At 32.5% G+C, this 23,227-nt stretch overlaps 2 protein-coding genes across 2 annotated transcripts; both read left to right on the top strand.

The window, feature by feature from the left end:
- Positions 1-501: 501 nt before the first annotated feature.
- Positions 502-9,011, top strand: LOC11412170 (D-2-hydroxyglutarate dehydrogenase, mitochondrial). Its single transcript, XM_003612050.4, has 14 exons — positions 502-1,115; positions 1,805-1,906; positions 2,032-2,079; positions 2,472-2,542; positions 2,789-2,907; positions 3,176-3,271; positions 3,350-3,459; positions 6,664-6,744; positions 7,377-7,477; positions 7,601-7,709; positions 8,163-8,268; positions 8,372-8,457; positions 8,543-8,668; positions 8,762-9,011. The coding sequence occupies exons 1-14, from the start codon at positions 675-677 to the stop codon at positions 8,849-8,851; spliced, it is 1,686 nt and encodes a 561-aa protein (XP_003612098.2). The 5' UTR covers positions 502-674; the 3' UTR covers positions 8,852-9,011.
- A 5,887-nt stretch (positions 9,012-14,898) lies between these two features.
- LOC11412171 (probable ubiquitin-conjugating enzyme E2 16) lies at positions 14,899-19,707 on the top strand. The gene is given in 7 exon segments (XM_003612052.4): positions 14,899-15,064; positions 15,154-15,257; positions 15,475-15,577; positions 15,732-15,795; positions 19,000-19,088; positions 19,344-19,397; positions 19,399-19,707. Coding segments are annotated over 7 exon segments (519 nt in total). The 5' UTR covers positions 14,899-15,034; the 3' UTR covers positions 19,474-19,707.
- The last annotated feature ends 3,520 nt before the right edge of the window (positions 19,708-23,227 follow it).

Consider the following 23,227-nt stretch of genomic DNA (forward strand, 5'->3'; position numbering starts at 1 on the left):
TTTTAAAAAAATAAAAAAAATACCAAAATTCATGATTTTTTTTTCTCTATAAATAGAGACTTGGTTCATTTAATTTGGACACAGAAAAAAAAACCAAGTTTTTCACTATCTTCTTCTTATTATTATCTTTCATTAGCAAACTAAGTGAAGTTTTAATCTTATTTTTAGTGAAATGGATCCCAATAATACTAAAAAATAAATAGTTAATTGTATTATTTTAATTTAATTATAATCGATAATTTTATGTAATTATAAAAACAAAAATTAAATAAGAATAAGAAATAAAAAATGGTGGGGTAGAGTGTTGAATGAAAAACCATTGGAGAGGGTAAAAGTTGAATGAGTGTTGAATAAGAGAGAGAAAATGATGTGGAGTGTTGGGAATTGAAAAAGTGGGTGTTGAATGATGTTGAATGTGTTGAACCATTGGGGATGGTCTAAAGATGAAAATGATTATTACCTCTTAAATAAATAAACAAATAGATACGTGCTGTGTCAATGTTCTATGTTTGACGTATCCTTTGCGTGCATGTGCTTCATAGTGATCAATCGACCAATCACTTGTATTGATCCAAATCACTTTCTTCTCAACTATTTTCCATTTTCTATTTTGCTACCAATTTACTACTACAAAGCTTCCAAGCTCGTAGCAAAATCAAGCTCAAAGGAAGAAGATGATTAATCGGAATAGCAGAAACACACTTCGCTTCCTCACACGCTTCCATCATCACCAACACAACCCATCTTCTCAATTCACTTCAAAAACAGTTTTTGATGAAAATTGCAAACAATTAAAGCGCAATGTTCTTCCTACGGAGAATAAAGCTTTCAACTTTTTCAACCCACTAACAAATTTCTTCAAAAATAAGCAACTGGGTCATGGAATTTCTTGCGGAATTCTTCAAAAATGTTATTATGGTTCAATGGGTGGTGCTGTTCAAAGAAGTTCCAGATTCTCAGAGTTGAATGATGATGATGTTAGATACTTTGAGGAGATTTTGGGGAAGAAAAATGTTGTACAGGATGAAGATAAGCTTAGTGTTGCAAATATTGATTGGATGCATAAATACAAAGGCTCAAGCAAACTCATTCTACAACCATGTAACACTGATCAGGTTTTTTTATATACTTGTTTTTTTGTTTTTTTGTTTTTGTTTACTTTTCTTTTGAATGTGTTGATAAAATAAGCAATTACCATTTAGAACCGTGATTCAATTAGGGACCCTGTTTGGACGGACAGAGTTTATTTTACTGGCATAAGCACTTATCTGACTGTTTGAGAGAGCTTGTCATAAGCTGTCTTCAGTTTATTTTCAAAAGCTTTATAGGAGAGGTTATGCAAACAACTTACTAGTTCGATTTTATTTTATAATTCGCTCCAAAATTACGTATATGTAAGCACTTACTAATATATAATAATCATGTATGCTATAAGCACTTAATTAAGCTATTTATTCAAACAGAGCTTAAGACCTGTTTGGATTGGCTTATTTGAACTTATCTTTCGGCATAAGCACTTGATAGACCGTTCGGAAGAGCTCATGGAAACAGCTTATGATATGTCCATAAGTTGTTTTCAGGTTATTTTCATAAGCTCTCCAGGATAGCATAGCTTATGAAAACAGTTTATAGTTTATATGAAAAAGTATGACTTTGCTTAATCTTTTGTTATTGTAATAATTCATACATAAGCATTTAAATGATAAGCGCTTATGCTATACGGTTTATTAAGTTGTGTATCCAAACATGGCCTAAGTATTTGAAAAGTAGCTTTCTTCTGTGTTTTATTTTTTCGATTTTGCAGGTTTCTCAGATTCTTAAATATTGCAACTCCAGATGCCTGGCTGTTGTTCCTCAAGGTGGAAACACTGGTCTTGTAGGTGGAAGTGTACCTGTCTTTGATGAAGTATACTCTTCAATTCTTTCTCTTGCAACACAAGAAACTAAGTATTTACATCAAATGAAACATGCTATACTCTTTTGGTCTATCCTATTGTACACTTACAGCTTTCGTATTATCTATTCCTGCAGGTGATTGTTAGTCTTAGTTCAATGAATAATATCATTTCTTTTGACAAGGTAGACCATTTACTTCTTGAAAGACATATTTTTTATGCCTTATGAATTTCCTTTTTAAGCATTTTTTCGATTTTGGATTAGCATATATTGTCTTCAGAATTAGAGCATACGGCTGAGAGGTTATTTCTGTGTAAACTCAAGCAATAACTCACGAGTATCCCTATGCAACTCACTCACCTCACCTCAACACAACATTTTGTTGTTACATTTGATGATACAAGTTACCATTGTAACACCAATTTGCATCAATTCTGTATTATTTATTTCAATGGAATTTGTTAGAATTATGTAAATTATGTAATTCTAATAGAATTGAAGTCAATGTGAAACATGATAATGATAATGAAAGATTTTTATGATTAGTTCTGAAAGTTCACCAATGGCTTTTTTAGGTTAGTGGAATATTGGTATGTGAAGCTGGGTGCATATTGGAAAATATAATGTCATTCCTGGACAATGAAGGGTAATCTTTTTTCACTTTCTAAACCATTGGTTTTTTTGGGTAGTCTTAGATGAAATTTCATATAACAGTTTCAATTAGATGATTTTGTTGGGTAGTCTTAGATTGCCTACTTTGCAAAGAAGAATTTACAATACTTAAGTCTTGAAAGTTATAGATGATTGGTTTTCCTTACTTTTCCCATTTGAGTTATACTCAAGACCTTGATGTATGCTTTATATATTTAAGTTGTGTAAACTTTTCATTCAGATTTATTATGCCACTAGACTTAGGTGCTAAAGGGAGCTGCCAGATTGGTGGAAATGTTTCAACTAACGCCGGTGGTTTGCGTCTTGTTCGTTATGGATCTCTTCATGGAAATGTACTTGGTGAGAAAATACTTTTAAGCCGTAAAACTTAGGTTGACTGTTACTTGTTTTTACTTCTTTTTTTGACAGAATTACTTGTTTTTTTTCTCCATATAATCTGAATTTAAACTTCCAAAATCAATGTACCAAAGTTGGATAATTGTATTGATATAGGCTTTTCTAGACGTTAGCTAGTTGTAAGGTGTAATCACCATAGTGAAATCTTTGATCCACTTCTTTTCTGTTTCTACTGAATTTATTTTGATGCGAACTTTTAATTATATGGCAGGTGTTGAAGCTGTTCTAGCAAATGGCACTGTACTTGACATGCTTAAGACATTGCGCAAAGATAACACTGGCTATGATTTGAAACATCTATTTATAGGTATGTAGTTAACAATAATGAAAATCTGGAAACTAACTGATATTGTGATCGTAACGTCTCAACTTTACAATGATGTAGGAAGTGAAGGTTCCTTGGGAATTGTAACCAAGGTTTCAATACTTACCCCACCAAAGTTATCTTCAGTTAATGTGGCTCTTCTTGCTTGCAAAGATTATAGCTGCTGCCAGGTACGATAAGTGTTTTTATTTTGAAATTTATTTTGCTGTGACTGATTTTGCACTTTTTTGGGGCACCTTAATTTATTGCGGGTTAAGAATTTGCTAATTTTATCCTGAGGGATTGGGAAGCAGTCTATGTTATCATCTTTCTTTGCCGTTTATGTTTTCCTTCAATGTCAATACGGACCGCTGTCTTCGAAATTCATTGTAATTTTTTCATCACCTTACTAGATGCAGACACAAACAAAACCGAATATAAAAGGACACACATCACACAAACCACACAGTATTTTTTTAAGTAGTAGACACATTTGCTTTGCACTGCTACTAGACTTTCCACCCGTGCTGCCGCACGGATCATATATATTGTAGATGTAGTAGACCAAAGCAAAAGTTTAATAACTCAATTACAACTTATAATTTTAATGTCATCATTTTTTTGTACAAATAGTCAATATTTTGTAAAGGTACTTTCGACGTTGTTTATTAGAAATTATGAAAACCATCACAATTTCCACTTGGGGTCATATAGATTCTAAATGTAATAGGCAAAGCAAAAGTTTAATAGCTCAATTACAACTTGTAATTTTAATGTCGTTTTTTTTGTACAAATAGTCAATATTATGTAAAGGTTCAACGTTGTTTATTAGAAATTAAGCTAAAACATCTCTATAAACCTCATTAAGTTATGTATCTTCTTATTGGTAGAATTCATACCTCAATTGTCCACTAACCATTTAATAGCACCAATTGAATTAAAATAAGTTAAATTTTGACTCTTTGATGCAATCGTCAAATCGTGGAGGACATTTAAGAGCCATGACAACTAAAATTTTAAATATATACCAAATCAAAGTAGATTGTTTGCAAGTAGATATGTAAAGATAATGGGTAAAAAACTTCAAACATGTTGCTCACATAAAACTTGAAAACTTTGAGTGTATAACTTTTGAGAGTTAGTCAAGATGGGAAACTACATTTTTCAATCATATTGTTGAGATGAAAACTAAACCAACGCCTGACCAAATTATCCTACCTATATTGTATATATTAAGACATGCCTACAATGATGATCTTAAGATATGTGGCATACTCATAAGAGTCAACTTTAGTATTAACTATATTTATATACATCACTTTTGGGGCTGTTTTGCCTTCTGTTTGGTGTTGGTGGCTGACTGCTCGTACAACAGCTGTGATATGTTCCTGTTTTGGCTGCATCCTCATTGCTTTAGTTCGTGCCTCGGCTGGGACTGGTCTTGGTGTCCTCATAGGCGTTTTTTTGGTTGTTGTGGGCAGGATAGAATGTTGTGTGACAGCAGCTGTGAGCTGTTGCTACAGTTTCTGTTTCAGCCTGTTTTGTTGTATAATTGCCTCACGTTAGCAAAAGGTTGTTGTGGGCAGGACAGAATGTTCTGTGGCTAATTTAACTCCAATGCTAGCAAAAGGACCACACCCAATCACATGTGATGCATCCAACAGGATCCGAAGCATGGTCTGCAGATCAAGAAATCAGCCAGAAAATATAGAATCCGGTCCTAAATTAACTAATAAGACCATAGTAATTCTTTCAATACTAAACGTAGAACTAATTGCTCTATCCCCATTCAAAGTAAATTCGTGAATTACTAATATCTTCACGAATTATATAGAATCCGGTCCTAAATTAACTAATAAGACCTTAAATTTATCCACCAACATAAAAAGATAACAAAATATAAATAAAAAATGAATAATAACCTAGAAACAAATGATATTAAAGGAACAAATCAAAAGAGAAGAATAGCACGACACAGAGGGAAAATAGCATTGAAAGGAAAACCTCGTAACAGCAGAATACCTCTAAATAACCACAAAGAGGCGCCCCCTATAGATCTGCATCATTCCACATAAAAATGAGGCTAAGGTATACATTAAATAGGACACCAGTGAGCTATAAACAACATCAGAACCCTATAAGTTACTGATAATCATATTAGATGAAATAAATATCATAGATCAAAAACATATCTAAAAAACGAAGATAAAATTACCTCATGGTGTTTAATTATCTTGACTCTAATTTTTACTCTCCGCTCTCAATCTCTATAAGAATTTGCTGCACGCAATAGAATCAAAAGTGAACCTAGAAGAACAATATATCAATAGTAAAATACATGAAACCCAATGCAACGAAAACACTAAAATCGGTCCAAAAAAACTTCTAATCAAAATTCACAAATTTACACAAAATCAAAAACAGAGAAAAAAAATCATCACAATTGGGCTTTAGGTTAAGAACAAAATTGATCTTACTTAGATTAAGAGCATCATGAACAATCTTTTTCATGATATTGTCATATTGATGTAAGATTCCTTCATAAACCTTCAATCAAGCAAAACATATGCATATGAGTTCTGTGATTTCTCATTTTTCAAACCTTCAATCAAAAAAAAAAAAAAATCAAACACGTATATAAAACAAAGGTGGTGTCAGAAATAAGGGTTTTCCAACACTTACTTACAGACTTCATCGAAGAAGAGATCTAACAGGAAGAAACAAAAGTACCTCAAGGATGAGATCACTGGAGAGGATCGAGGGGACTGTCGGCGACGGAGTCGTTGTCATGGCGGTGATGGTAATGACGTGATGAAAGTTGACGGCGGCGATGGTTTGTTAACGGTTACGCTGCTGAGTTCAGCGACTCGGAGCCATGGATCGGCAAAAAGGGAGAAGCATATAAATGTGTGGATGATGATTGCGGAGGAGAGGATCTAGAAAGGGGGTTGGTGAAGAGAGAGGGAGATGGAACAATGAAGAAATGGTGAATTGAAGTTGAAGAGATGACACAAATAAAGTTTGCTTCTTTGGAAAATGAAAAACAAATTAACGTGGGAGACAAAGATATAAATGCACATTTGGGTTTTGCAAAAGGTGGTTGTGAGATTTGAATTTCAAATTCAAATTTGATGAGCACTTTTTCCCGCTAAATAGGTTTAAGGTTTGGGTATGCATTGTGAACTTTAGTATTATATATTAAGATTATATATTAAGATAAAAGTAAAAGTTATCTAAAACTTTTCTGGTCATGTTTTCTTTTTTAGTGTAGTCGCATACAGTTTATAGTCAATTTTCATGAAAAGTTCATGCCAGTATACTTGCCCCCTTTTTTTCTTAGAATGATACAGGCATATATCATATCATGTTACTTTTGTTTCTGTACTGCTTATCAGAAACTGCTACAAGAAGCAAAAAGGAAGCTTGGGGAGATTTTATCTGCGTTTGAATTTTTGGATGGCCAGTCAATGGATTTGGTAATCTCTATTGATGCTTGTTTTGTGGTGAAGTTAGTATGTGTCTGCTAATTGCTACATATAAATACATTAAAACTGTCTTGATTTATAGACACCTGTTAAAACATCCTTTTGCACATATGCATGTAATTTCATCAACAAAATCACGTTTTTATTTGTATATCCCAAATATTTGCAAGCAACAAAAGGTAAAATTTGCATACTAAAAAAAAACACACACATAAATGGTAAAGCATGTAAATAATTTCTGGTCAGTGCTCTGATATAGTAGTTGTAAAATGTCTGTGAAGTTCTGAGTTAGATCTATGGTTTCAGAAAGAGCTTTACAGAGAGTTTCTCTTTGTTTAGGTTTTCATATAACCCTTACAAATGTAATGTGAATTACCAAGTTGTATCTGATCATTACAATAACATGCCGGTTTTATTCCACTCTTAACATTAAATTTTTTAGATTATTTGTTAAAAAAAAACAAAAAAATCTATAGGATTGAGTTGAGACAAACTACTCCTGTAAAATTATAACTCTTACTGCTGAGAAAATTATCAGAATCAGAACTTTGTAACTTTATTTTCTTTTTCCTGCAGTCGGATCATAGTCAATATTCATGCTGATCTGATTGGATTTCTAACAGGTTACAAATCACCTGGAAGGTGCTCGGAATCCATTTTCTACTTCACATCATAACTTTTATGTTTTGATTGAGACAACAGGCAGTGATGAATCTTCGGACAAGTAAAGTCCTTGCCATTTTATGCTGATTGATTTGTTTATTTTCGTCTAGTAATTTACACTTCCCCTCTTCTGAATTTTCCTAATCAAATATCACCATCTAAATTATATTTGATATATCTCCAGACAAAAGCTTGAAGCATTTCTACTTGGGTCCATGGAAAATGAATTGATAGCTGATGGTGTTCTTGCACAAGACATAAACCAAGCATCAACTTTTTGGCGTATACGTGAGGTTGACTCTTTTCATCCTTGATTCTTCATTTATGAGGAATACTTTATACTCTTCGAAATCAAGGATACGTTGCTGCTGTGCCTAACTTTTAACATCAGTTGTTTCATTTATCTGAGATGGTTTTTCAATTTTTTTCATCAGTAGTTTTGTCATTTACAATTTAATTTTAGAATCAATAAGCTTGACCAAACCAGGTCAGGTATAGACTTGTGTTTGAAATTTTGTATGTCGATGTCCCCTTACAGTGGTTGTGCTGTAGAAGCTGAATTCATTTACTTTTTTTTTTCATAAGGAATTTGGAAAGGAACTTATTTCATTAAAAATGCTTTTTTTCAAGAACGATTTTGTCATCAACAAATGAAATTCAAGTTTGATATGAAAAATTTCATAATTTTTCTCTTAAAAATACTATCCAAGTTTCTGGTGATATCAGTTCTTATTGAATAATTTCAGGGTATTTCAGAGGCATTGATGAAAGCAGGAGCTGTTTACAAGTATGATGTATCGATACCTGTTGAAAATCTATACAATCTTGTTGAAGAAATGCGCTCTAGACTAGGTAGAAACCCTATGAATGTTACTAATTATATCACAATGGTGGACATTAGAACATCAACATTATTACAATTTTGTTATTGTGACTTTTTGTTTGATTATTGCAGGTGATGCGGCTAATGTAATTGGATATGGTCACCTTGGAGATGGTAATTTGCATTTAAACGTTTCTGTTTCTCAGTACGATGAAAAGGTAGCTCAAACAAACTGAAAGAACTTTTGTTATGAAATTATTATTTTTCATTTTATATAAGATTAACAGCATTAAAACTTTGCAGATTTTATCACAAATTGAGCCTTTTGTATATGAATGGACGTCTAAGAAACGTGGAAGTATTAGCGCGGAGCATGGGGTAGGCCTAATGAAAGCGAACGAGATTTTCTACAGCCAGTCGCATGAAACTGTATGTATATTATTGGCTCAAATTGCAGTTAGTTCTCCATTTGAGAATGTAAACTTGTGAGTTGATTGTCGGAACTTGTATCAAATTTGACAGGTGCAAATGATGGCTTCGATCAAGAATTTGATGGATCCCAACCACATACTCAACCCATATAAAGTTCTTCCTCACTCTATCACTTCATAATCTTGATCAGGAAACATACCTTAAGAGACCTGTGATTGATGGCAATAATATATCATCATACATTATTGTAATTTATAAATAATTCTGTACTAAATTGGTTTCAATCTTTCAAGATGACTTTCTATTTCCAGGTAAAGACCTTTGCTTATTTTTATTAAAACCAGAAGTTGAAAACTATTAGACGTTTTGTGGAAAACTTTTCCACATTTACATTCACATACTTAAAGTTGTACATGGATTAAGTTGGTCCGATTTTGGCCAAAACCGTAAACCGGACCATGTAAATATGCAAAAGATCCTTGCAATTAGAGGTCACTTTGATTTTAGTCCCTGTAAAAAAAATCATTCAATTTGACCGTGCAACTTTAAAACTCTTTAAAATTGGTCTCTCATTTGATTTTTTTTGCTGAAGTGAACATAAAATGATGGTGTATCATTCGCTAAAAAAAAAACGATGACGTATCATGTGTGACTAGACATTGTTTTTGTTAACTCATTAAAACACAACACTAATCACCTATTTAACAATTTTTTAAGTGATTAACACACGTTTAATTACGCCTGTACATGCTAATCATAAAATTCATAATTTACAATGAAATTTATAAATAAACTACTAATCGCTGTATTTTAGACTAGAATTCAAGTCACAACTGGTGCAAACGGAATGTAAATAAATTTTTGTTTAGTGTGTTAGTAGCATATATGCATTAATAAACAAAACACAAAATTAAATAAATTTTTCAAAAAAAAATATTGATAATTGAGTCAAATTATGTTAAGATTAAATACAAAATTAATTATTCGTACCAAAAGAGATATGTATGAAAAAAAATCATAAAATTGGAGGGAAGCTGGTTCCTTTTCTTCACCGTTCTGCGCTTTGAATCTTTATTTTTCACTTTCAGGTATTTTTCTTTTCATTCCTTTTCAAATCTACTTCATCATTCCATCTTTTCTCTGTTGCTTCCAATCCAAGAAACTGGAATTTAAACATTTGTTGATGAACGAACATTGCCTTTTTACGCTTTTAACAATTTTGTTCTTCCATATCAGTTCTTCTATCTGTTGGAATTTAAAGGAACGTCGCCACTGGCCTATTCTCTCCTCAATCATCATCATCAAAACGCCGCAAATGGAATTTAAAGGAGCCTTGTGTGACGACCAACCTGTTTTTTGCCGAGAAGCAAGATGTAGAAAGTAAGTTTTACTCAATGTTGTATTAATATGTTCTTTGCAGTTGAATTAATTTTCACTTTCTTTACTGTTTTATGAATATGATAGCTCTTGATTTATTGTTGATACTTGATATGCACATAAGTTTGGTTATGTTTATCTTGCTAGTGTCAATTGGATTTAGGGATTGGGTAGGATAATGGATTGCAGAGTTTGGTGAGTAATAACAGATAATAGGAAGGTTATTTTATATATCTTATCCTCCTTAATTTCAACTTACAACACCCCAAATTTATCCAAATGAAAAGTTCTATGCCATGGACCTTAATGGTCAACTCTGATCATGTAATTAAGGTTCTTTATATTTGATATATCTCCATGGAAAATGAATTAATGATGTTCTTGCACATGACATAAACCAAGCATTTATTCAATGGAGACCAAGGATTTATCTCCCTATAGTTGTGCCTCCCTCATGTATAAGAAATAAGGAAACTCAATAGCAGACAGGCAAATACCTTTGCTTATATTCTCAAAACCAGAAGCTTAACAATAAGGTGAAGAATCCATTTAATTAAATACAATGATGCTGATTTTCACAACAACAAAAACTGATTTAAGTTCATTTTCAGAATGGTAAAACTTGGTATTTATGTGGATTGAGTCAAGTTAAGTCCATTTTCAAATATAACCAACTATCATCTGCGCGCAACTATAAAGTTTAATATTTCAAGTTACATAAGACTATAATAAGTGACAAAGTTCAACCTTAAAAATTTTAATGTTACATTTTTTTAGATTAAATTTAAACTCGGAACCTTTGATTAAGTTGAAATAAACTTGAATCATCTCATCCCGAGTTCTATTGGTTGGTTAGCTCAAACACAGTGGCATGTGGATAAGTGAGTTTGATTATCAACTAAAAAAACAAAAGAACAATCTTTTCCACTCAACTCAAGATTCGTGTAAAACAGATAAAAGATAAAAGATTTAAGGGTATAAACACAGTAAGTGTAAATCTGCTTCACACCTATATTTAATGAATGTTTACTGTTCTGTTACATGACCTTACGTTTTTTAATTGTATTTTAGAGTTGATTATACGACACCCATATTACTACTATTGCACTAGGAATGGTTCTATTATTATTACTTATTGACTTAATACATCTCCGGTCCCTTAATTTATTTTATTTTCTCAGTTTAATCCTTAACTATTAAATGTGTCAATTTAGTCTCATAATTCTTCTGTTACTTCTCTCAAAAACTCATAAATTCCAAATTATTTTTTCATATCCAATAGGTGTTTTATTTCCAGAAAAAAAAAACCAAATTCTTAAATCAAATGAAAAAGAATATTTGGAATTAACAACATTCAATCAAAAACAGCATCAAAATTCAAATTCATAAACACAACAACAACAAGAATCACATTCTTCATGGTCCACACCTAACGCCAAACCTAAACACAACAACAAGCATGAACAAGACATTGCAATGGCTATTGTTATGGCTGATTGCTCTCTCCGTTTCTTCAAATCCACACCAGACAATTTTATCCCCTTATCAGACAATTTTCTCATGCACCAAAACACAAACACCATAGATTCAATTTCAAATCCACACTCTTTCTTTCACAACAATAACAACTACTTCTTCAACAACAATAAGAGCAATAACCCATTTGAAATGGAGTTTGAAAATGAATTCTTTATGGGAAACAAAAACACTACAGCTTCCCCTGTTTTCACCATCCCTTTCAAACGGGACTGTTGTTACCGATGGAGATCAGAAGGGGAAGAAGAAGAAAGGGCTTCCTGCTAAGAATTTGATGGCTGAGAGAACGATGTATTAGTGGCTGAGAGGAGGAGGAATTTGAGGTTAAAGATGAAGGAGTGTTATTAAATGATATGAATTTAATCAGCCTCCTCTAATTGATTCTGGATTTTTTTTAATTGATATGTTTGCTTTTGAACCGAAAATCATGTTTAATTTTGTGTGATTGTTGTTGTTTCTGGAAAAATTTTATGAGTTTTGTATGAATGTGATGTTGAAGAAGATGAAGGGAGAAGATGAAGAAATGAAGTGAAAATAATGAAAAGTGAAAAATTAGGTGTTGATGGTTCACCATTAAATATAATGGACATGCAATCAAATGGTTAAAATCATATCAGAAATTTTAGACATTAAAAAACTAACGGAGAGGACCACGTTAGTAAATGGAGGAAGACTTATAGGACCAAATTGACACACTTAATAGTTAAAGGATCAAACTGAAAAAATAAAATAAGTTAAGGGACCAAAATGTATCAAGCCTTACTTATTTTAGGAGTAGTTATTCTTAGCAAATATAAAAGTCGTTTATTGTTGAAAAATGTGGAGGCTTTAATTTCTACTCCCAATTGGCTACATGATTTAGTTTTTAATATGGTATCAGAGTTTGATTGAGTCACCCATCATTTATATATGCTCACGCCAAATCCAATAGTGTTAGACGTGATGGAGTCTATTGAGAAAAACCTAAATGACACATGCTTGAGAAAAACATAAGTCACACATGCAAAAAACATGACTTTTGATAAGAGTTTATAAAGAGCGACACCATTCATCTTATAAACCGATTTTGTAATGATGAGTTGAACTCAATACAAAAATTTGATATGATATCAAAGCCTCCTCCATAATCAGTTGGACCACTCCTATCATATTTCTGTTATCGAACCACCAAAAATTTATATTCACACACCAAACTCAATATCGCTAAGTATAAGAAGAGTGTTAACGAAGAGAAAAACGTCGAAAGTATGGTGCCACATGTTATGATGATAACATGAGCTTCACATGCTCATGATATGACTTAAGAGATGATGATTGAGTTGGGGCAAACTAATTGATTGATTTCCTGAAACTAATTATTTTGATTGATTGAGCTTCACATGCTCATCATCTTGTTCTTAATTATTGATTGACACGTAACTAACAATATCATGTTTGCTTTGGTAGTTGGCATTTGTAGATATATAAGTTTATGATGGCGCCAAAAATAACATATACGATTTGTAAAGTTACAATTTTGTTGAAATTCATCTTGGTTGTACTCGATTGATTAATATTGTTTTTAATTTCATAATAACACATGAATGAAAAAAATTGACTGACCAACTTGTTGCCAGTCTGCCAAAGATAGGACGAAATAGGAGTTTCAACTCACCTAACTGAATTAACTCGGTTTACCTCGTTTTATTTTAGACGGGTTAATTGTGAGACGAACTAAAATGGAGCGGACCAACTAGCTTTATTTGTTGGTACCAACAGACCACGTAGCCCTACTCTAAGCCAACTTAATGTTTTTGCTTCTCTATCTGCTTCTCATTGCAAAACAAACCACTATCTCGTCGTTCTCATTCTCATCATGTTAATTTAGTTTAATAACCTTAAAATTGTTCTTCGATCAAGGAACATAACATTGATACTTTGCTTTTGATTATAATTGACATAATATTATATTCGGTGGAAAACATACGTCGCCGTTTGAAATTGGAAGGTTTATGTTGGAGGCATTGTCATATCATTCCTCTTTATCCCTAGACACAAGTTCTAAAATTAAATTCGTATATCTATCTCCACTTGGAAATTTATTCAGATTTTCCTTGAGATAAGCTTGTGAGCATTTTTATATTTTATTTTTTACAAGTCTCTTCTAAAATATTAAAATAAGAAGTTCAATTACAGTAATGTAAGGAGTTTTGTATACATTTTAATTTCTTTTCTTCATCATAGTTTTGTAATGTAGAGGTCTACAACAAGAGAAGAAAAAAAAAACATAACTTAAGTTCGTTAGCACACTATATAAAATTGCTTATGATTAATTAAATGGGGTTGTCTTTAAGTGGTTAATAAATTTCTCTAAATGATGAGTCATTCAAAAGAATTCGATTTTAATTTCTAAGTGAAATAATTGTTAGACAAACTTTACTTACCTTTTGACCGAACTCTAAATTATTAGGACTCTTTTCCTATATAAATTAAAGGCTTAACACCCAAAAAATAGTTGCTTATGACTTATTAAGTCATGAAAATTATTACAGAAAAATTACTAAAAATATAAAAGATGAAGTGAAAATTACTAAAGATGAAGTGAAAATATAATAGAGATCGATTTTAGGTGAAAATTAGTTTTACATTATTATTATTATTATTATTATTTGTAGATGAAGTGAAAATTACCACTCAAAACTTACACACAACTACAACAAGATCATCAATTTATTTAGTTGAGCTAAGATTTACAAACAGTTTTTTATATTAAACTTGTTATTACCATATTGTTGTTACAAAGTTCCCACAACTGTTTAGTTGTGATTGATCTCTATCAAACAATATGTTAAACACATAAAGTGATTTCTCTCATATCAACTAAATTTTTCTTATACATATAGTCAGATTAAACTTATGATCGCTCCCTTAGAATGATCATATTTCTTGCTATATGAATAAATTCATTGTTGATAAATATAATACTGAAAAGTCATCATATTACCATGTACACATATACTTTACAATTTTTTTTAGTGGATATACTTTACAAAGTTGTGTAAAAAAATAAAAAACATAGGTTCATTTTCTTATTTTTCGTATGATTCTTAACTATATAAAACATACAATATATTTTTAGTTACTAACAATAGGAAAAACATTAAAAAAGAAAGGAAAAAAAAAACAAATGCATTAAGTTTTGTAGAAATGTGTATTATTGTGAAATTTAACTTTTTTGGTGAAAAAGATAGTAGTATAAGATTTGATTTAGATTTGTGGAATTTATATTTTTGGAAAAATAGTGATAAGTGTAGGGACATAAAGTTTCCTAAACCGTAGTTACAGTCACACACACACTCACGGGTACCCTTCCCCTTTTCGTCAATTTCATTTCACTATTTATTCTCTCTCTTTCTCTCACTCTCTCTCTTCATTCAGCAATTTTCTCCAATCTCTCTAAGCGCAATAACCATGACTAGTTCTTCAGCTGCATCTCGCAAGGTAAATCCCTAACCTTTTCGATTTCACTCTTTCGTTCTTCGATTCGCTTCTTCGTTTCTTCAATTTCGATTTTCGATCCTTTTTTTCAGACTCTGAGCAAAATTGCCTGTAATCGGCTCCAGAAAGAACTCGTCGAATGGCAGGTTAATCCACCAACTGGTTTCAAACACAGAGTCACCGACAATCTCCAAAGGTATCATCAGATTCTTCTAATTCACCCACTCAATTTTCAATTCCCACAAAAAAAAAATCAGTTTTTTTATCCGTTTTTGAGTTTAATAGTTTATAATTCTTAATGGGTTGCCTCAAAAAAGAAAAATTTCTAAATGGGTCGTTCAAAGTTGTTGTTTTTTCCTTTCTCTTTTGATTTGTTATTTTTCGTAAAAAAAAGTACTTTTTATTTGTGGAAGGTGGGTTATTGAAGTGGGTGGAGCTCCTGGGACACTGTACTCCAATGAGACCTATCAGCTTCAGGTGGATTTTCCTGAGAATTACCCGATGGAAGCTCCACAGGTTCTTATTTTGATTTTTATGCACATGTTTTGGTGTCCACTTATGTAATTATGTTTTGATATGTTTTGGTGTTTACTTATGTAATTATGTTTTGATATGTTTTGGTGTTTGCTTATGTAATTATGTTTTAATTATTGATGGTTTTATTTTATAGGTGATATTCTTGCATCCGGCTCCATTGCATCCTCATATCTATAGCAATGGTCATATTTGTTTAGGTATGTGTGTTGGTTTCATATTTTATTTTTTGTATTTTGTTAATGTGTTATATCCTCTGTAGAACTGAAACTTCATTGGAGACGTGTCTTGTGTCCGAAATTGACACATTGTGATCACATTCAATTATTTCACCTTTTCAAATTATCACCGTTATTGTGTCTTGTGTTTGTGTTAGTGCTTCATAGGTTATATTCATTTTCTTAATTCTTGTATTGGCACAGCCTTTTTTTTTGCGGAGTTATGGCTTTTGGTGTGTGTTGCTTTTGTGGTTTGTTTGCATTCACTTTTAGATCATCCGTGCATTTTTTAAGACACTGATTCTGCTGACAGTTTATTCTTTTCTTGTAATTTGATTTAGATTTAACTTTGAAATCAAGACATTCAAAATATAATTGCACACTAAGAATTCTTGGGAAATAAGATGCTTGCGGGTTGTTTACTTGATTAAGCTTCTCTGATGCCTGACAAATAGTAATTTAGTGGAAAGCAGCAAAAGATGAAAAGGAATAATTCTATATCATCCTAAAATACCTTTATAATAATCCTTCCAAATACTTAGTAAATGTCTATTAAGCTCCAAGATGTTGAATGCTTTTACAGTTTCATTTAATTCAAATTGTTTAAGTGACAACAAGAATCCATTAGGGTGGTATAGAACTTAAAATTGATATTAAAATAGCTTACATTTTAAAAGTACATAAATTAAAAATATATGGAACAAGAGAATCTTGGACCGAATGGTAGTTGTGCTGGTGTATGTCTTTCTCCTTTGATGTCCAAGATTCTAATGGGACTACAATACTGGTTTGAACATGCTAGAAATGTTATTTTAAGAACATACGGGTGATCAAGCAGATGGAATACTGTTGTACAGCATCTATGAAGCCCGGATACTCCAAAGTCCAAACATAGAGACTTATCCGTATCAGATGCTGATACTCCGCGGATACGCACCCATGAAGTATTTGAATTAATTTTAAAAATTTTTAAAAAATATTTTACGGGATACTTATAGGATACTTCACTGATTCTTATAAGATACGTAACCGATACGTATCCTAGAAAAGATGAATCAAACTTAAAAGTTATGTTTTTTGTGGATTAATGTAATGAGAGAGGGGAGACTGAATTAGTCAACATCAGACAAAAGTTGTTGAGTTATTTTAATGATGCTTTTGTTTTTTTTTTTTTGACAAATTTAATGATGCTTTTGTTAATATATTTCTTTCTAGTATTTTACATGCTTGTAAGTTTTATTATAAAAATATAGTGAACATATCTTAGCCGTATTGTATCATAAATTTCGAAAAATCGTGTACATCATATATCTGGGGAAAGGATGGAAGTTTGGGTCTCACTTTTCTTACCAAGTGCTTTTCCTTTTTAATGCCTCCATGTCTTGTTTCAGTATGGTCTTTAGAATTGTGGATTGCAATCCAATTTGGAAAACCAGAAATTTGTTTCATGTGATGGATCCTAGGTTGCTTTGAGTTGCGCTGATACATTTATGAGTCGGTATTATTTTGTATCACCATGTGAATTGCACAGTTCAGCGGTTTGTTGATTTTTTTATTTTTAATATTTATTTTCTTATTTGCTTTTAAGAGATACAAAAAATTTGCAAGGATAAGCTTATTAAATGAAAAGAAACTAAAAAAGTGCTGCTAACTGCGCCCCATTTGATTATGGATTCTGGTGCTCCATTTTCATTCTTAAATAAAAGCTTTGCAGTCACCCATTCACTCAACTCTATACACACCTTACTTGGTGTTAGCATTGTGCTGTGTTTGTTCTTTTGGAATGAAGGCTTCCGTCGTAGGTCCTACAGTTAAAAATCGTGTGTGTGTGTGTGAGAAGGAGGGGGGGGGGGGGGGGGGGGGGGATGTTACCGTAGAAAACTTCACTGTTCTAGACAATAGGATGAACTAGAATTTAATAGAACATATAAAGAATCACGGTTTTGCGATGATATGACTTGTGATGGCATTTTTCTATTCGTTCCAATATACTTTTTCTACTGTGCCATCTGAAGTTTATTTATTGTTAGAAACTTTCAATCATTTTATTAATTATTTGGGCATTGAATCATGTAGATTTAAGTTTTTTATTGTCGTAAAATGACTCGTAAGATACACTTCATTATTCAGGTTTCAAAAACTTAAACAAACGATTCACAATTTGACAACTTAAAGTATATTTTAATTTTAATATGTAAACCTGTCTCCTCTCCTCTAGGGTCTAAATTTGGGCTCGAGTTTCTTCTTTTGTTTACCGTTTCTTCTCACTTATGTTGGAAGGAATTGTCTCGGAGCTTGTACTGCAAAATGGTCTTAAATCTAAATGAACTATCAACTTTTAGCTATGATATATCCTACATGGGTTGTACGGCATGCTCTTTTTGTCTCGTATTTGTTTATAAGTCAGATGCTCGTTGGTTACATGTAGAAATTTCTGTATGGAATTTCTCCTTTTTGTTATAATGATATGCATTTGAAGGAGGGTAACAAAGGTGGTAGGATACCAGGGCCGTATGACACAGATGACCCAATTAAATCAGAAAATTCCATTAGGCCCTGTTTCTAGAAGGCTGCAATAGAGGTGTGAGCGTGAGTCAGTATATTTCCTGAATTTCAGAGAATTTCTGTTCTAAGAGGGAGGGAAAGGGATTGAAGAAGTCATTCAGAAAATTGGTTAGAGTCTGTTAGGAGAGAAATTCTCTCTGGTTTAGGAGTTCTCTGAACTTTGGTTTTAGCTTTTGCTTTCTGTTTTACCATTGTAAGAGCTTCAACCTCACCATTTTCCAATTCAAAAAAGTCCAATTGCTTACCTTAATTTCTGGGTTCTATCAAATGGTGATGGGAACAATAGAGGTAAGAAATGCATTCAGATCCCCACAATTGATTCATGCCCATTCAAGATATTGATAATAGTTTCTCTCTATCATTCGCTTAGGGGTTTAGGGATGGGGAGGGAGTTTAAAACACACATACACACACACTTAATTAGTTCAACATATTAGGTAAATTTTTTAGCCATTGTTTGCACATGTGGTTTTCAAGGACTACTACCAGTTCTGAAATTCATTTTAGTCTACCATACTTTATAGGGAACCAAATTTTATTTTTCTGATTATTTGAAAATAAAATTGTCCTGATGCTGGTTTTTGTTTTTTAGCTGATATTAATATGCTTGGGATGATGCAGATATATTATATGATTCATGGTCTCCTGCAATGACTGTCAGTTCTATCTGCATTAGTATTCTGTCGATGCTTTCAAGCTCAACTGCAAAGGTGTGAATTTTGTACTGCGAAATTTTTGTTTTCCTTATTCTTCCATTTATATAGGATGCTGACATTTTTAGATCAAATAGATTTTTTTACTGGCCAAGTGGGCCATATACGTGCTTGAACAATAATTAATTTGATAGAAGAATGTAAGCATTGTTGGTCATTATTTAAGATTCTACCGGTTACTTTAGGTCAGTGATCCATTGTCAAATTGGGTATCATTATGACCTAACAACATCGACTTGATTTCTTTTGCAGCAACGCCCTGAAGATAATGATCGCTATGTAAAGAACTGCAGAAATGGAAGATCACCCAAGGAGACAAGGTGGTGGTTCCACGATGACAAAGTATGATAACAAGTTTTCCTTAATAAGTTCACAAAACTAGAGTAGAGGATTATCCTTCTGAATGGGAAAAACATAAAAGAGAAACCAGGATCCCTTTAATTATATGGATTACGACTCTCCTGTAAATTAAAATTGCCTGGTAATTTGTAAAGGAAGAGGAAATCAGGAAACTATGTGAGCAACTTTGAGGATCAAACAAACTCGGAACAATGTTGTTAATCTCATTGATATATTTGAATGTGGTTATAGATGGCTTATTAACCCTCGTATTTAATGACTGTGTTTAATGCTTTTCTCCTAAGGATTATGGCCATACATATGTCCTAATTGACTATATACATGCATCATATGTGTGGTATACAACGAAACTCGTGATATTTGCATGTTTGGCAGAAAAATTGTGCTGAGTAGTTTCTTCCATGTAGTAATCATACTCCTTGTAATGGGGAATGGTTCAACTTTAGGAACTCTAGAAAGATGTAATCTTACTTTTGATTTTCTTTTATAGCACCAGCACCTTGTGCATTTTTTGCTCCCGTATTTTCTCTGGGGTAGAAAATTGTTAGGAATAGTTATGAAGAATGCATGAACACTATTTGTTTCTAGTAATTAAAAGGATATATGGGAGGGTTTGAATAGGGTTATAGCGTTATTCATTATTTCATTTAACCTATTCTACTGTTTTTTTAGGAACGAGTATTTTCATATCTTTGTAATTATTAATCAGCTTCATAAACCATGCGATTACTACTTTTTAAGAGATTAATGAATATGATCGGGCAGTATAAACAAGTTTTATACTGTGGTCCGGGTGAAATTTTATTCGGATTCTTTAAGCAAAGTCTAGACTTCAAATCTTGTTGATGAAAAAAATGTGGTTAATCCTCTCGAGAGGAGACTCCATTGTACGACCACTCAAATTTTTATCATAAATTAGTTATTGATAAAGCTGGTGTATATTTCACACTAATAAACATATTTACAAAATATATCAATTACTTTAACATTCACTTTATCTAAGCTGGTGGATATTTCACACTAATAGCAATATTAATTTTGAATTTCTTAATCTGTATCTTTTCCCTTTATCTGATTTACCAATGATAACATTCACTTTATTTCGAATCCCAACCTCCCTGGTCTAGTGCGATAGTGTCGTACAATTTCTTGTATATCAAACACCCAATATCCCCAAAACTAAAGTGTTTAGTACCTACAATTTATCCTTAATTACATTTAGTGTGGTTGGTATCTTATGTAAGTTATAGTCTTCACATTTATGTTTACATTCTAGAAAACCAACACATCATAAAGATCTTGGAATCTACGATTCTCACATGATAAAAACATTAAAAAATATATCTTCATCAACAATTATATGATGACAAATGGTAAAAACAATCATTCGAATTCTAATGTATCTCTTTCATGTTTGCTCTTTCTCACGACCCATTTTTTACGACAATATGGTAGAGGCAGTTGCTTCTATTTATAGAAATTCACTTACTCTCATTCATGAACACTTTCACTCTTTCATATGAGTCGTCATATTTAATTATTCATTGACTCATGTGACTTATCAATACATCAATGAAAATGCGCATCAACAAACCTTTCATGATTTGTCATACATCATACTTACGAATACAACTAATAAGAGTCATGGTGGTTATGTTGAAGGGGAATTATATATAGACTATTACTTTTCCCACCCCGCTGCCTTCTCGCACGCTCTGCAAAATTTACTAAAATACCTCTGGTTTGGATTACATAATCCGGACCAGATTGTTAGTGATTTCCGGAAACATGATTCCGGAAAAGATGTATAGTAATTTTTTGTGTCTTTCTTTGATGTCAATGGTCTCTATTGACCGTTATATGAACCCCACATAAGCTGCAATGCATTGCAATTGCATGGTTCCTATGAACAGTCAACAATGACCATGACACCATCGACACCCCTAAAAAACTAAAAAACATTTGAAGAAAATGTAAGAAAATAGGTAAAGTGAAGAATGAAGGTATTTGTTGAAGATGGAAGCCTATTTATAGTCTAAAACAAGTCCTAGGTCATTAATACAGTCAATGAAAACGTGTTAGTGGTTGTTGTAACCGTCCAAACCCACATTAATGGCTCTAAATCTTTCCGGATTTTACATTCTGGAATGTCCTTAGCCCTATAGGAAGTACCAACTTTTCCCTCGTTCACCACCATTATCGCATTAATCCCAAAAATATATTCCGGAATGCATCAGTCATGGCCGCTGGTCTGCACCACACGTTTTTGTCGGTGGTCAAGTAAAAAAACGTGGTAAAACGCGTTTTTTGACAGAATTTATGGCCTCCCAATCGTTTTTGACCCACCCGTCCCTATAAATAGCCTTCCAAACCCCACCATTTCTCTCCCACCCTCTCCCACCCTCTCCTCCTCTTCTTCCTTCTACAACCATGGTTTTTCATCGTTGGCCTTTCATAGATAAGGGTCTCGTTGAAAACTTTCAGGGTTTGTATGAACGGTCAATGTGGATGGAACCGCGCTGCAACGAAGTGCGGTTCATCTTAGGGTCCTGTGGGTCAGTGTGGTTCTTATCTTGGCATGTCTGAGCGTAAGTTTGAGCACCCCCATCTCCCTTAAGGGCATTGTTTTCTTCTTCATGCCCTCATTTTCCCTCCTCCTCCTCCTCTGGTTTTCCTCCAATAGACAAACTACTAGTATGTCCCATCACATACCAGTGGTTAGACTCTTGGGAGATTAGAATTAGGCTCATAGGAGATTAGAAATAGATTTAGGATCTTATGTAATAAGCTTAAAAAGCTTGAAAATTATTGTAATGTATTGTTCATATATTAATAAAATGAGTTGTTTTTATGTTTGTGTCTTTTTATTTCTGTTTTTTATTTTATTTGCATTTTATTTTACGAATTTTGAAGATTAAAATTGCAAAACTTCTGGTAAAACATTATTCTGGATTTTCAAATCCGGAAATATCTGCAAAATTCTAACAATACAATCTGGAAAACGAAATTTGGACCAAGGGTAAAATTGAAAGGAAAAAAAATAGGGCGCCCGAGGAAAGACATAGGGTAGAAAAAGTAAAAATTGAGTTATGTCATCATCCAATTTCATTACTTCATTAACCACAAAAATGTGCGTCGGTTTGAAATCAATACACTTATGTCATTTTCTGAAACTATGTAAATGAGTGGTTAACGCCTAGTATTTTTATGATAAATGAAGTAGTCAAGATGATTAAATAAATTCAAGTTCTAAAAATGGTTAATAGAATACATTTTTATGATTAATGCAGTTGTGAGATTGCTTAACGATGCAATACCCACGTGAGTGGTATAATTGCCATTTAATGTCCCCATATTTGTATATTTGTATCAGAATAGCTGAAAAAACAATTCACATATATACTAATTATGATCAACCCAAAACTATCTGGTTACAAACAAACGAACGTGAAGTTTTAATGAATATTTGGTTATTCACATATAAATTTTGGTGACAAGATTGATTGATTAATTTAGGACATTTGAGTGAGAAGCAGGTTTAGGTAAGTTGAGAACTTAACTCAAAATCAAATTCATGATCATGAGAAGCATGCATGTGACAAGTAAAGGATGTGACGAGTCCTATGCTAACAAACAACGTTAAAATCTTCGAACTTTCTTAACCACATCACCGTGCATCGGTATTGATGATTTGATTTTATATGTAAGCAAGCAGCACAGCCACAAGCTAGTTAGATAGATAGATACATCTATAATGACATGACATGTGCTGATGC

The sequence above is a fragment of the Medicago truncatula genome, chromosome 5 (assembly GCF_003473485.1).
Source record: "Medicago truncatula cultivar Jemalong A17 chromosome 5, MtrunA17r5.0-ANR, whole genome shotgun sequence".
Lineage (NCBI taxonomy): Eukaryota > Viridiplantae > Streptophyta > Magnoliopsida > Fabales > Fabaceae > Medicago > Medicago truncatula.